We start from the raw sequence: 16,534 nt of genomic DNA on the forward strand, positions 1-16,534 counted from the left end.
GGTAGCCCCCACCTTGAATGGGCCAGCCAGAATGTGATGGGGCAGAGTTTCCTTCCACGGTGGCATCTGAAGGAGATCAAAAAGGAAACATATGGATTGTTATGGCTCACTACTGAAATAACTGTTAACTGCATACAAGAACTCTGGCTCCACTATTACTAGTTTTGGGAGTTCCATTAAACGTTATTACAATGTGATACACTAGGTTAAATTGTCTAAAAAGAAATACACCTAAAATGGTGCAGCTATTTTGAAAAACAAGTTGGCAATTCCTCAAAAAGTTAAACTGCGAGTTACTATTATCACCAGCAATCCCATTCCTAGGACTATACCCAAGAGAAATGAAAACATATGTCCACACAAAAACCTGGACACAAATGTTCATAGCAGTATTATACATGATACTCATAAAGTGGAAACAGCACATCCATTAACTGATGAATGGATAAACAAAATGTGGTATTTCCATGTAACAGAATATTATTCAGCCATAAAAAGAAACAAAGCACTGATAAATGCTACAGAATTGATGAACCTTGAAAATCTTATGCTAAGTGAAAGAGGCCACTCAAAAAAAGGCCTTATAATATACGATTACATACAGCTCTGGTAGCATAGTGGCTAAGACACTTGCCTGCTAACCAGACGACTGGCGGTTCAAACCCACCAGCCACTCCTCGGAAGGAAGGTTGGGCAATCCTACTTCCGTAGTGATACTGCCTTGGAAACCCAAGGAGGGGTCGCTATGAGTCAGGTATGACTCGACGGCACATTAACAACAACAACAAAATGAAACATACAGAATAAGCAAATCGAAAGGGATGGAAAATAGATTAGTAGCTTCCAGAGGCTGTGGAGAGGAGGAAAATGATGAATGACTACTAACCAGTGTAGGGTTTCTTTTTTGGAGTGATGAAAATGTTCTAAAATTAGATAGTGGTGATGGCTGCACAACTATGTGAATATACAAAAACCACTAAATTGTACATTTTAAATGGGTAAATTGTATGGTATGTGAATTATATCTCAATAAAGTTGCTATGGAAAAGAAATACCCTCAAAATATTAATGCACTGGCTTTTGGGAAGTATGGCTGAGAGAGGTGGTGCCAATTTTCTTTTCTCTTGCCAGCTATTACTTCCTGAACTGAAGCTCAGGAGTCAGACGGATTCTGCTGGATTCTAATCCAAGCTCTTCCTGGATGAAGTGGATAATGTTGAGCAAGTTACTCAATTATTCTAAACCTCAGTTTCCTCATATATAAATTAGGATAGTGCTTACCTCAAAGGGTAGTTTAAGAATTTAATAAAATAAAAGATTTATTTATTTGGCTCATAGACTGGCACATTAGTAAATATTCATGAAATATTGGCTGCCAATTTTGTTATTAAAAATACAAGGCAGTAAAATAATACTAGCAATAATTGTAGTTAACACTTACATAGGTGCTTTATATATTTGAACATATTTTAATGCATTTAACCCTCACAACCTCCTTATGAGGTGGGTACTCTTCTCCCCATCTCACAGATGAGTATTTACTGTGGAATGATGAACACTTGCCAGTGGGATGCAGTCTGTAAATGTTGCAAGAATTTAGGAGCAGGTGAAGATTACGGCTGGCTTAGGCAACCAAGGAAGACTTCATAGAGGAAGTGGCAGTGGATGGAAGGAAAGTGGACCCTGAAGAGTCCCACTTGGGTAGGAACGGTAGAAGAACATTGCAGGTGAAAAGGCAGTTATGAGACCAAAGAGGTGGAAAATACTAACAATTGTTATTTTTCTAAACCTTAGAAATAATTAATAATGACGAAAAATCTAAAATATTTAAATGTCATGTCATAAAAAAATAAAACATTTTCTTCCTATTAGTCTTTGACATTCTTATGTTTACATATAAGAACCATCTGCTGGTCAGAAGAATGCCTAAAGATCGGTTTTCCTTAAGCTTTCTAAAATAAGCAGTGCTTTATTTCAATTTGCTTTTTTTTGTACTTACTATGACTTTCGAGATTTTTCCATATGGGTCTATCTCACTCCTTTTCATGATTGCATAATATTTCATAGAAATGTTTCATAATTTATTTCTCTATTGTTGTTAGCTGCAGCCCTGACTCATGGACACCCCATGCAAAACGCATGTTAAGAGAGAATTCTAACACTGAATCACCAATGCCCCACTTTTCGATTCCCTACTTATATTTGTACTTCCATAGTGATACTGCCTAGGAAACCCAAGGAGGGGTCGCTATGAGTCCGGTTGACTCGACAGCACGTAACAACAACTTATATTTACAAGCATTGTTGCCAAGAGTATTCTTGTATTGGCCCTACCATGCACTGCGCGAGTGTTACTCTGAGGCAGACACCAGCAAGCAGCATTACTGATGCACAAATTCTGTTTCTTAGAAGTAAATTAGACACTAGGTTCGCTCCTCACCCTTACTCTGCTTGCAGACGCAGAACCCAGTAGGCTTTTAAGAGGCCCCTGAGCCGCGGGAGCACAGCCCCAATCGCGCGCCTGCGCAGGCCGGTACAGGCTTTGGGGCCGGCAGATTAGGTGCGAGGGCGTTATGACTTTCTACCCTCCGGGCACGCGTTCTAGCCCCGCCTCGCGGCCCATTTCATTGAGAAACCCCTCAGCGATCACGTGAAAGAGGCCTGCCAGCCGCATGACGTCATCGAAGCGCGGACCAATGGAACCCTCTGTTTATGGCCGGGTCCTCCTAATATTCTTGTACCGCCACCCCCTCCACCGTGCAGCTTTTAGACTCTGGTTGCCTGCGCGGTGATAGAGGCGGAGGCGGCAGCGGTGGGAGCGCGGCGTGGAGGGCTGTGCCGGCTGCTGCTGCAGCCGCATCTTTGCCTGCTCCCCTCGCCGTCAGTGGGGCGCTTTGCGCCTTCAGTCTGGGACCGAAGCCGCCGGCCGTCGCGGGCGGCCGGATCCGCGCCCTGTCTCAGAGCCCGAAGGACATGCAGGAGAGAGAATGAGCCAGAGGGACACGCTGGTGCACCTATTTGCCGGGGGGTACGGTCCGGGTGGGGCTGGAGAGGGCCTTGGGGTGGGGGCGGCGTGCGGTCTGGGCTTTTGAGGGTCCTGAGAGCCCTGCCCTGAGGTGCGTGCCAGAGTGTGTTGGGGCTGGATTCCGGGGAGCCGACGAAGTGAGGCCCAGGCGGGCAGGGGTGAGGCGGGCGGGAGGAATAAGGGTGCTGGAGCTTGGGGAGCAGAGTTGTGAATCCTGGGCGGGGTGTGGTGATGCCGAGACAGGGAGGGGTGAGGGGGCTCGAGCCCGGGAAGTTGAGGCAGTAATGTCTGTCTGGGTGTGAGGCTTCAGGCCTTAAGGGCAGTGAATAGGCGGAGGCCGGATCTGTGTCCTGAGGGGCGGCAGGCGGGGCTGGGTGGGCGCCTGTCCCAAGGTTGCTGCGGAACAGGACCTTGCGTCGCGGCCTAGTCTGTCTGCAGGGCCGCGGCGAGGAGTGTAGTTCCAGACCTCGCGTAGGTTGCGTTTCCCGTCGGGACGCGGCGGGAAGTGCGGAGGCCGGGGACAAAATGGGCGCCGAGGCCTCCTTCGCCTTCCTTGCGTGCTGCCTGGGCAAGAGCCTCCTCGCATCGCTCCAGCCCCACCTCGAACCTGGGACCACTAATTTCCGGGCTCTGCCTGCGTAGATCCTCAGGGCGTTTAAAGGCACGAACGGGGAAGGCTGTGGTGTCCGCAGTGGATTTAGCTTGTTTCTAGGTCTTGGAAAATTCCCTTAACCGAGCTTCTCCTGGACTCGAGAGGTGGTGCACAGCGGCAGTTCCTCTGGGTCAGATTTTTTTTTTTCTTCCTACCATAAAAACCAACCCTCTTGCACACCCTCTGCTTTTTTTCTTCTGCTTCAAGGAGAAAGCAGGGGGTGGGGAGAAGTCGAACGCTTTGATAGTTATGCTGTGTGTACAAGATTAGGAGAAAGCCTTAAAAAGTCTTAGTTCCCTGATTGCCAACATGAGTGCGACATCTATTTTGCTGAAACAGTGTAATATTCTCCTTAGATTTGTTCCTTCTATGTTATTTGGAGAATTACAGCAATTTTAAGAGTAAGACTTCTTATCTATAGGATTGTTGTTGTTGTTATGTGCCGGCGAGTCGGACCGACTCATAGCGACCCCTCCTTGGGTTTCCGAGGCAGTATCACTACGGAAGTAGATTGCCTCATCTTCCTTCCTAGGAGTGGCTGGTGGATATGGACCGCCAGCCTTCTGGTTAGCAGTCAAGCGCCTTAGGCACTATGCTACCAGAGCTCCCATAGGATTGAGAGAGTCTTATCAAAAAATGGCTATGTAGAATTGTTGTGCTGATGCTCTTTTCTGCCATATAAAAAGTCGTATCTCTTTCGGCCCTAAAGTTTTTTAGTAGACCACTTTAAGAATATTAAAATAATCACAGGCACGCAGTTCTACTTAAGGTGCCTTGATTTGAGTGGGACATTCATATATTGCCCATTATGGTAATCCTTTCCTTGTGTAAGCATATTCACTTGTTGTTGTTGTTGTTATGTGCCGTCGAGTCAGCCCTGACTCATAGCGACCCCTCCTTGGGTTTCCGAGGCAGTATCACTACGGAAGTAGGATTGCCCAACCTTCCTTCCGAGGAGTGGCTGGTGGGTTTGAACCGCCAGCCTTCTGGTTAACAGTCAAGTGCCTTAGCCACTATGCTACCAAAGCATATTCACTTAGGAAACATTTATTGTACACCAATTATGGGCCAGCCAGTATTCACAAAAACAATATTTTAATTTTCATCCATAAGACTTAGTTTAGGCAACGCTTGCCTTCCATATTTCTGAAATATTCACTACCAGTAATCTTGCAAATTACATCATTTTTAAATCTATTAGCCATGTGGATTTTACTATAGTGAATACTTTGGTATAGCAAACATTTTGTCATGCAAATAGTTGGATTTCCTAGAGTAGTTAGAGTGATCATAAAAGAAGACCTGAAAGTTAGAAGACCACATAGTTCTTGCTACGATTTTAGTTGAGTTAAAAATGGGCAAACCCTTTGGTTTTCATTGCTTCATCTATAAAATGATCTCTAAGACTCTGCTGTAACTCCTTTCATTTTACTAATCTACATTTAGGATTCATATATCAAGTTTTATTAAAAATAGGCTACACTTGGATTTAAAATAATGTTAACTCGATTGCACTAACTTCCCAGTTAAGATTTGGATTGTTGATCACTTAGTTGTTGTTATTACATGTAAAAGCCTTTCTCCTTTACTCTTTAAGAACAGGAATGGAGGGTTTTGGCAGCATATGGGCAGTGCAATCGATTAATCACTTTCTACTAGTAGTAAGGTTGGCAGTGGAACTCACCCAGAGGCACCCCTGAAAACAAGGCTGGCAGTCTGCTCCTGAAAGGTCACAGCCTTGAAAACCGTGTGGAGCATTTCTACTCTACAGACATGGGGTCGCCATGAGTTGGAATGGACTCCTGGGTATCTAACAACACAAACAGTTTAGGAGCCCCAAAACAGCCTAGCATGTGCAGGTTATTTAGAGTATTAAGTGAGGTACTGGTATGTAGGACTTGGCAGAATTAAGTGTTCAGCCTTACAAATTCCCTTCCTGTCTTGATTCTACATTTATATGTAATTGCATAAGTCATTTCACCAAACCTTGCTTTTCTTTTTTAGAGAAACTTTAGAAGTGGGAAGAATGGTAGAAATATCCAGTTCAGCCCCTTCAAAATATGGAAGAATGAGACATGAAAAATTGACTTACCCAAGATCAAACAGCTTTTCATATATGTACAGTGAGGAATAAATGATCTTTAAGGATTCTTCCCAGTCTCTATTACATAAATTCAATTCTGTAGAATATTTTGGAAGTCTATGTTCTGAGCATTGTGGATATGCAAAGCATATTGAATTGCTAAGATTAAAGATGTCCTATTCTTTATACCTCAGAATTGCTTATTTGGGTAGTCATTTTTGGAATGTTTGTCATAGAAAAGTAAATTTTAATTATTTTTAAAACTCCTGACTGGCTTATATAGATTAAAAGTTAGGAATTTTAGTTTTTTAGTTAATAACCACATGTTGTTGTTATATGCCGTCAAGTCGGACCCAACTCATAGTGACCCCTCCTTGGGTTTCTGAGGCAGTATTACTACAGAAGTAGATTGCCCCATCTTACTTCCGGGGAGTGGCTGGTGGGTTTGAACCGCCAGCCTTCTGGTTAGCAGGCGAGTATCTTAGGCACTATACTACCAGAGCTCCTAATAACCACAGAGGGAAAGGAAAGAGGTCTCTATAGGCTGTTATGCCTGGCTGACTTCACACATAGGTATCATTTGGATTACATTATGAAAATTCTTAATATGTTTTTAAAAAGTGTAATCTTTCACAGTGGCATTTATTCTTAGGGATTGTTTAAATATGGAGCCTTTGGATTGTGAACTTTTTCCTGCTGATGTTCATATTCAAGTATGTGTGTATCAAACCAAAAAACCGTGCCATCCTGTCGATTCCATTGTGTTTCCAAGGCAGTAAATCTTTATGGAAGTAGATTCCCCCATCTTCCTTCTGTGGAGCAGCTGGTGGTGGTTTTGAGCCACCAGCAGTCAAATGCCTTAGGCACTGGGCCACCACAGCTCCTTATGTGTATATCAGGATCTTAGAAAGATTTCTAACAACCTACTACCTGTTTTATTAAAGAGGAGCATTTGAAATAGACTAGTATTGGACTTTATGTCTGGGTGACATACTCACATGCATAACTCGTGCTTTCTTTAAGACACCCTTTGGTCTCATGTTTTTACCAGAGTTAATATTCAGAGTTTGTAAGGTCATTGGTTAAGTTAGTTGAATTATGGAGGCAACTCTCATGTCAGCCTGTAAAAAGATATAAATATGATTTAACTTTTGCTATACTCGGTGGCATGGCACCTGAGGCATTTGACTGCTGACCTAAAGGCTGGCAGTTCAAACCCACCAGCTACTCCTCGGAAGGAAGACTAGGCAATCTACATCCGTACAGATACCGCCTCGGGAACCCAAGGAGGGGTGGCTGTGAGTCGGGATCAACTAGAGGGCAGTAAGTTGTTTTTTTGTTTTTATACCTGTATAAACATTTTGGTCTGTGATAGAAGATGTAAATAGTTTGAAATGTATTGTTAATTACTTTTATTTTTTTAATCAACATTATAAATTTAATCATTTGTCTTTCAAGTAGAAATAGTACTTATAAGAAACCAAGACTAAAATCAACATGAAAAATAATATCAATTCAGTAAACACCTTTTGAATCCATACTATGCACTTTAGCTGATAAGCTTTTTTTATTTATTTTGTTGTTGTTGAGAATATACACAGCAAAACATAACGGCAATTCAGCAGTTTCTGCATATACAGTTTAGTGACATTGATTACATTTTTTGAGTTGTACAACCATTCTCACCCTCCTTTTCTGAGTTGTTCCTCCCTTATTAACATAAACTGTCCCTAGATTCCTATCTAATCTTTTGATTTGCTGCTATCAATTTGATCCCATATAGATAGTTCTTAAAAGTACAATGCTCAGGACAGACCTTTTTCACTAGTTAAGCTAAACTATTGTTTGGTTTTAAGACTTGAGGGGATATTTTTTGTTTAAGGTTTAAAGATTATCTTGGGGCAGTAGTTTCAGAAGTTCATCCAGCCCCCATAGCTCAGAAAGTCCAGAGTCCATAAGAATTTGAAATTCTGGTTTGCATTTTCCTCCTTTTGATCAGGATTCTTCTATGGAATCTTTGATCAGTGTTCAGTAATGGTGGCTGGCACCATCCAGTTCTTCTGGTGTCATGGTAAAGGAAATTTATTGAGGCAATTAGCCACAAATTCCCTACCCTTCTCTTATTCCTGACTCCCTCTCTTCTTGCTCCAGGTCAATAGAGATCAGTTGTTGTGCCTTGGATGGCCACTTGCAAAATTTTAAGACACCAGGCATTCTTTAATGAACTAGGAGGTAGAGCAGAAGCACTAACAGGTTACTAGGCCAATTCATTGGAATATCCCATGAGACCATGACCCTAAACCTCCAAACCAAGAAACTAAATCTATGAGGTATTTGGTTGTACATAAGCAAACCTCAGCAGCTACTCTTTTGTTAATCAGTACAATTTTTCCAACACCATTAAACTTTTCTTCCCTCATTCTCACCCCTGGTAATCATTAAGAAATTTTGGTCTCTATACTATTCATGTGCCTTTTCTTATCTTTTTGTATAAGTGATGTCGTACAATAATTGCCCTTTTGTGATTGACTTAACTTCACTTAGCATGTCTTCAAGCTCCATCCTCCATACTATAGCATATGATAAGACTTCATTTCTCCTATTGGCTGAGTAGTATTCCACTGTATGTATGTACCATATTCTGTTGATGGTCATTTACGTTGTTTCCACCTTTTGGCTATTGTGAATAGTGCTGTAGTGAAGATTGGTGTATAAGTTTCTTTTTGAGCCTCTGATTTAAATCTTTTGGGTATATACCTAGGAGTGGAATTGCTGGGTCATATGGTAGTTCTATTTTTAGTTTTTTGAGGCACTGCCACACTTTTTCACAGTAGCTGTACCATTTTGCATTCCTACCAGCCATTATAAGGGTTCCACTTTCCCCACATCCACACCAATATTTGTTATTTTCTGGGTTTTTTTTTTTTTTATTAGCCATCCTGGTGAAGGTATAATGGTATCTCATTGTGGTTTTAATTTGCATCTTTCTGATGGTTAATGACACTGAACATCTTTTTTGTGTATTTGGTGGTCATTCTCATGTTCTCTCGTGTAGTGTCTAAGTCCCTTATGCATATTATGATTGAGTTAATTGTCTTTTTGTTAAATACTGTTAATAGAATTATAAATTGTGTCATTACTTTGTCAACTGAAGATCCCCACCAAGAGACAATGCACTTTTTTTTTTTTTTCCCCCTGTTTGTATGAGAGATTGCCTCAGGTGGAGGAATAAACTTTCACATTTTTCTGGTTGGATGACCTTTTTTTTTTTTTTTTTTTAATGTCACTCCAGTTATAGTGAGAAAGCCTTATACATGTAGTAAGTAATATCACAGATTAGGAGATTGTCCAAATTATTTTCACATCCAGGAATTCTGTCATTTATTAGTTCAGTAAGAAACTCCCACTTGGATACCAGGTATGTTGATTCAGCAGAAATTTTGGTATGGATATTTGCTTTTAAATGATCTATCTGCTTTCTTGTAAGAATCAGGCACAAATCGAATATTTAAAACTGTAATTAATACTTTTCCACTTCACTCTATATCTCTTTATTAGTCCTACTTGATCTCCTTTTCCTTTCTTTTTGTCCTTCTAAAATGCATTCTTTCATTCCTACTAATAGAATGTAAGACTAAGAAGAGTTACTTACCTTGGTGTAGCATATTCCCAAAGAAACCATTTTCCTACAAGTGGATTAGTATAGCACAGCAGTGTGACTTAGTAGCCTCTAGGAGTTCTTGGTAGCATAGTGCTTAAGGCACTGGACTGCTAACCATAGGGCTGGCGGTTCAAACCCACCAGCAACTCCTTGGAAGGAAGATGGGGCAATCTACTTCTGTAGTGATACTGCCTCGGCAACCCAAGGAGGGGTCGCTGTGAATCGAGTCTGACTCACCGGCACATAACAACAACAACAACAAGGTGTTCCTGGGACCCTTTCAGGGGTCTAAAAAGTTGGAGCTACTTTCTTAAAATATTAGCACAATATTTGCTTTTTTCACTGTGTTCACATTTACACTGATAGTGCAGAAGCAAAGGTGGGTAGAACTGTTGATGCCTTAGGATGAATCAAGGTAACAGCACCCAACTACCAGTAATCATTGTATTCTTTACTACTAGGCACTTGCAGTTAAAATACAGTCTATTTCACTTAAGAATATTCTTGAAATGATGCAAATGATTAATTTTATTAAATTTCAATCTTTCTGCATATCTTTAATATTCTGTATGACAGAATGGGAAATATGTATAAAGTACTTCTGCATACCAAAGTGTAGTTTTGCAATTATTTTAGTCTCAAACTGAACTATAGCCTCTTTTTTCAAGTACCATTCTTACTTGAAAGAATGATTAATGGATAGACATGATTATTCAGGCTGGAATATTTGGTAGACGTTTTCTCTGGAAATGAAGCAAGTGAACCTGTTACTTAAAGGAAAACCAACTGATAGTATTTGTTGCCAGTGATAAAATTCAAGTCTTCAGACAAAAATTAGAATTTTCAAAATTTTGAATTGACCTTCATGAACTTGACATGCTCCAAATAGCTAAAGACAAAGACATGAGATATCTTAGTTTCCTAGAGTTGCCATTAAAACAAGAAAGAAAAAACCCACAAAATCAGTGGCTTAAAAAACAGAAATGTATTTTCTTGCAGTTCTGGAGGCTAGAAGTCCAAATCAGTGTTTCATGCCTTCTGTGGACTTTAAGAGAGGAATTTTTCCATACCTCTGTTCTAGTTTTTGGTGGCAGCAATCCTTGGCAACTTTTATTACTTACCGGTTCATCTGCCTCCATAGTCAGTTGATATCTGTCTTCACCCTGTGTCTGTCTGTTTTCCAATCCTCTTTTATAAGAGGCCACTCAAGGGATTAGGATTAGGATTCACACTAATTTAGCTGTTAACATCTTAAAAACCCTATGTCTCCAAACTAGATCACTGATGTGAAAGTAAGGAAGTGGAATTTTTAAAATATATATTGTATAATGTGTCAACATGTGGGAGACCTGTATAACCCAGTAAGCCAATATTTTTCAAATGTCAGAGCATGATGTTACAGTCATTCATGGATAAAACATTTCAGGATAAAAGAACAATGGATTTTAACATAACAGTATGAAAAGTTCATTGATACAGTTTAGATTCCACATTGCAACTAACCTTAAGAATGTACTTCTAGTATCAGAGAAGAATATCCACAATTATCTGAAAAGGAATTGATGGGAGGAGAGAGGTAAAAAGTAATGGCCGTAGTAAATCAGTCATAGAATTTTTTTGGTTGGTAGTGAGTACTGTGGGGAGAAGAAGGAAAAAATGGAACAGGATAAAGGAAAATGATGGAAGCGCATTGCAATTCTAAATAAGGGAATGGTTATGGATCTTACTGAGAAAGTGGCATTTGGACAAAGACCTGAAGGAGAAAAGGGAATTAGCCATGCAGAAGGAACAAGCAGTTAAAACACTATCAGGTAGGGGCACAGTAACGAGTCATGTATGTATAGTCAGAGTAGTAAAGCCTTAAGGATTTTGACATTTTAAAAGAGAACAGTGGCAGCTCTGTTCAGAATAGACTATATAAGAGACAAGGGCAAAAGTAGGGAGACTGGCTATTGCAGCAATCCAAATGACAGAGAATAGTGGTTCGAATCAGGTTGGAGGTAGTAGACAATTTGAGAAGTGATTGAATTCTGATTATATTTTGAAGACAGAGCTGACAGGATATGTGATAGATTGTATATATAGAGTGTGAGAAAAAGAGTGAAAAATATCTCCAAGGTTTTTGGTTTAGGCAGCCTGAATGATGGAATTGCTGTTAACTAAGATGTGCCCAGGATGGATATGGAACAGGATTAAGGGGGAGAAATCAGAAGTTGCAATGTCAAGAAACTTAATTGTTTAAGTAGCTGATATATTAGGCTGGGTGCTGGCAAAGAGGTTTGGATTAGAGATAAACATTTGGTAGTCCTTGATACATAGTGCCATTACCCTAGATGAGATCACTACGGGAATACATATAGAGAAGAGAGAGGACCAAGGACTAACCTCTCTAGGGACTCTATCAAATGAGATCAGAAGAAGAGGAGGAACCAATAAAGTACACTTAGGAGTGGACGATTATGATGTCCTGGAGGCCAGATGAAGCAAGTATCTGGGAAGGAGTGGGTGATCAGCTATCATGTGTTACTGCCAATTAAGGTGAGCTTTGAGAGTTGTTAATTATTGAGTTTAACAATTGGAAGTCTCTGGTGACCTTGATTAGCAGTTTCCATGAAGGGTGGTGAGTGAGATTGGAGTAGGAGAGAAATGGGAGACAGCAAATAGACAATGTGTTTTCATTGGCTCTGGTTTGTGTGTGTGTGTGTGTGTGTGTGTGTGTGTGATTTGGGTGGAAGTTTATAGAGCAAATTCACTTTCCATACAGCAGTTCACATACACTTTGTCTCATGATATTGACTACAATTTACCCCAATGTAACAGCTCCCCTCCCACTTCTTCCCTATAGTTACCTCTTCCCTGTGTCCATCCCTCCATGCACTCCTGCCCCCTGAACTGTCTCCCTGTGCATATACAGCCCTTCTTTCTCCCATGATCATTCTCTCCAAGGAATGTATCTACCTCAGGTAAATGTTCAGCTCATATGCCTGTCTTTTGTTTGGCTGGAATCCACAGATGTGGGTTCACTTCCAGACCTGAAGGGCAGCTAGGGGCCATAGTCTCAGTGGTTCCACCAGGCTCTCTATCAGACCAGCAAACCTGGTCCCTTTTTTTTTCCTCCCCCAAATGATTTTGAGTTTTATTCCACATTGTTCTCCTTCTCTATCCAGGATCTCCTTCATAGAACCCCTCCAAGTGGTTGACAGTGGAAGCTGGGCACTATCTAGTTATTCTGGTCTCATAGTTGCATAGGCTGTGGATTGCATGGTGTACCAGTAGCCAGGACTCATTGTTTCCATCTTTGGTTTTTTCATTCTTTGCTCTGGACAAGGAGAGACCCATCGTTGCATCTAGATGGCTGCTTGCAAGCTTTTAAGATCCCAGTTGCTACTCACCAAAGTAGGAGGTGGAGCAATGTTTCGTGTAGTGTGTTATGCCCAATTGAGCTTGGTATCTCCTGCGACTACAGTCCCGCATTGGCTCATTTGTTTTAAAAGCAGGTTGCCAGACTTTGAATCACTGTACTTCTTAGTCCAAAAGCTCCACTGACAACTGGGTAGGAGCTGTGCATGAGATGCTTTGGCAGGAATGGAACCTGAGTGTCCTGCATGGAAGTCAAGAACCACTGCTGTCTTTTTACTAAACCTACCCTCAACATATTTTGTATCTATAGTGAATTGTAGTCCTAAACCTGATGTCTTACTATTTTTCTTTATAAAATTCATGTGAAGATTATATAACTGCATCTTGAGTCTTGAGAGGAAAACCAGGTTTACCTAAGATGTTTGCTAATAAGTTTTTTTATTTCCTTTGTTCCCAGTATTACTGGTCTTTTCTTTTTGCTTTAGCATTGAAAATAGTATTTTGTCAAATTTTTTTCTGCATAAGAAATACTACATATGGGGGGGGGCTTGTAACTTTCCACCACTATTATTTCCATCTGACTTGTCATAAATTAGTCTGTGGATTAATGTTATATTGTCAGTGCCCTCACCATTTTAATAATTTGTGTTGTTTCTTGCCCAAACACTGAAGTTTCAGAGGCAATATTTATATAAATACATCAGAGAAACAAGGAGCTCTAGGGCACAGTGGTTAAAGCATTCAGCTGCTAACCAAAAGGTCGGTGGATGGAAGCCACCACCCTTTCTGTGGGAGAAAGATGAAGCAGTCTGCTTCTATAAATATTTACAGCCTTGGAAACCCTATGGAGCAGTTCTATTCAGTCTTATAGGGTTGCTGAGTCTAAATCAACTTGATGGCAGTGGATTTTTTTTTTTTTTTTAATCAGGGAAACAGTTTTTGGTAAGACTTCTAAATGGTTTTTGTAGAATTTCAGGAACAAAGTTTATGAATGTGGTTAACATTTTAATGAAATCCATTATTTAGTTCATTGGATTCTCTTTTTTTTTTTTTTTCTTTTGAGGTTGGTTTGTTTACCAGTTCAGTAGTTCTACATGTATATTTCATTGTCATTGATTACATTCTTCATGTTATGCAACCATTGTCACTAACCTTTTTCAAATTATCCCATGACCAATAACATCATAAACTCAATTATCACCTAAGCAAAAATTCCCCCTTACCCCTCTCTCCCACTCTGGTAACCATTAATAATCTTTGGTTTCTATATATTTGTTTATTTTATATAAGTGAGATCATACAATATTTGTCCTTTTTTGCTCAGCATGTTTTCAAGATCCATCCACGTTATGGAATGCGTTGGCTAATGACATTGCACATTTCATGTGCTTGTTGGTCCTTTGAATATCCTCTTGGGTGAACTGCCCTTTCAAGTCCTTGCCCATTTTTTGATTGGATTACTTGTGTTTTTCTGTTGTTGTTATAGAAATTTTTTAATGTTTTGATTAATCTTTATTGGATATATCATTCCTGAAAATTTTTTCCCAATCTGTAGGGGTTGTCTTTTCCCTTTGTTGTTCATCTTACTTAGTTCTGAATTTGACTGGTACCCTAGACAGCAGATTACAGTGAAGTATTACTTAGGTAGAAAAAAATCACAAAATATTTCAGGTACTCATTTTCCATTAGAAAGCTAACCATTACACTTGTCTGACAAAATAGGTTTGCTTCAAGTTAACAAAAATATATTTCTAAAGTGCTCATTTAACAAACACAGAAAAATATTGTAGACTCAATCAGAAAACATTTTGTCCTTTTATAAAATTGCCTTACCTATTAGAAACAAGTTTCTTTTTCCATACATGCTCACAAAGTTAAAATCAAAGACATATTTCTAACAATCAATTCCAAGGTACTCTATCTTGGAATCCTGGTTTCTTTTCCCTGACAACTCTCCCTAGCAAGATCCTTGTATGCTTTAGTGTTAAGGATTGAATTATGTCCCCCAAAAAAGATGGTGAAGTCCTAACCCCTGTATATCTGGATGTGACCTGTTTGGAAATAAAGTTTTTCTTTTAGTATGCTGTTGGAACATAGGTTGGGTCATAAACATAATTCTGAGTATTCTTTTATAAAAAGAGCAGAAAAGGCACAGTGGCAGACACACAGGGAAGGGACCGTGTGGAACCATTTACAAGCCATGGACACCTCAGGCTACACCAGAAAGGATCTTGAGCTGAAAGCCAGATGCTCTGAAGTTGAACTTCTAGCCTCTAAAACTACAAGACTATAAATTTCTTTTCTTTACAGCCACCCAGTTTGTGATAGTTTGTTAAGGCAGCCCTTAGAAACTAAGACACTTAAGTTCACCAGAGTATAGTTAATTGAAGTCCTTTTAAGTACGAGGAACTGGATCTAGTAGTTTAGAGGCTCGGGGATATCTAGCTGGTGTTCTTTTTGATTTATTACAGCTATACACCTGACATAGGGATTTATGATTCTTGCCGTCATGGCTGAAATTAATCTGGTTGCAACTCATATTTACAGTTTCCCTTTTCCCTTACATATTTCCCCACTTGCAACTTTCTGATTGCTGTGTTGCTATGACTTTGGCCCTCATGAGAGGCCTTGCTCTTTCTTACAAGACCTGTTGGCAGTTTTTTGTGCTTTTTTTCTTTTTTGAAAAACCCAGTCTATTGGTTGCACTATGCCTGGCTTTAAAAAACTCTCCATTCTGGCGTTTAGTTACTGCTTTCCTCAAGGGGTCCATAAGGCCCTTTAGTACCTAGAACCCCTGACATGCCAGAATTTTTTTATCTCAGTCTCTACAGTGAGCAACAAGCAGAAGCAACACTTGAAAGTTTTTATACAGTGTACACTTCCAAAAGGTTCATTTCATTAGCATCTGCTATATTATTAATAGGCTAAAAATGTGTCTGTGGTCTACTCAATTCCTGGTGTGACTTGATTGACTTACTGTGTAATTTGGCAAATACAGAATAGTTTTAAATGTTTTGTAAAGCTGCTTAGTGATAACTATGTTAAAACAATTCTTAAATATTCCATAAAGTCAGTGCATAGTTATATGATTACCTGACTCATTAGACAACCTTAACTTTCTCATATTTTTAAAATTTACCTATAAAATTTTTACAATGAACATTGATCCAATTAGTTTCATTAAGAACATACAGTTCTGTGTTCCAATAAGGACACGACGCCCTTATTAGATTAGTATTAGATGGTACAAATGGTTTAATGTGCTCACATGCTAACTGAAAGAATGGAAGTTCAATTTCACGCAGTCCTCTTGGAAAAAAGGCCTGGTGATCTGCTTCTGAAAAATCAGCTGTTGAAAGAAAATCCTTTGGAGCACACTTCTACTCTGACGCACGTGGGGTTGCCATGAGTTAGAGTCAAAACTGTTTGGTTTTTAATATGGACATAGCAAAGATATAGTCACATTGAACAGTTTCATTAGATCCAAAACTAGAAACTGCCCTTTCTGGACTTTAAATCTTAACAGAATAATGTTCTTCCACTATCACCCTTGGCTGTTCTCTTCTTTTTTTTTTTTTTTTTAGGATTTGGGTGAAGATTTACAGAGTAAATTCACTTTTCATACAGCAGTTCACGTATACTTTGTCTCATGACATTGACCAAAATTTACAACGCTGCAGCTCCCTGCCCACTTCTCCCTATAGTTACCTCCTCCCAGTGTCCATCCCGTCATACTCTTCTGCACCCTGAGCT

At 39.9% G+C, this 16,534-nt stretch overlaps 1 protein-coding gene across 1 annotated transcript in view; it reads left to right on the forward strand.

Annotated features, from left to right (window-relative positions):
• The first annotated feature begins 10,759 nt into the window (after positions 1-10,759).
• The window catches only part of SLC25A36 (solute carrier family 25 member 36), a 38,425-nt gene continuing 32,650 nt past the window's right edge, over positions 10,760-16,534 (forward strand). The window contains exon 1 of the mRNA XM_042781871.1: positions 10,760-10,782. Coding sequence (XP_042637805.1) covers positions 10,760-10,782 — 23 coding nt within the window. The remainder of the gene's footprint in view (positions 10,783-16,534) is intronic.

The sequence above is a fragment of the Orycteropus afer genome, unplaced genomic scaffold (assembly GCF_000298275.1).
Source record: "Orycteropus afer afer isolate SDZICR_OR568_19922 unplaced genomic scaffold, OryAfe1.0 scaffold00188, whole genome shotgun sequence".
NCBI classification, from domain to species: domain Eukaryota; kingdom Metazoa; phylum Chordata; class Mammalia; order Tubulidentata; family Orycteropodidae; genus Orycteropus; species Orycteropus afer.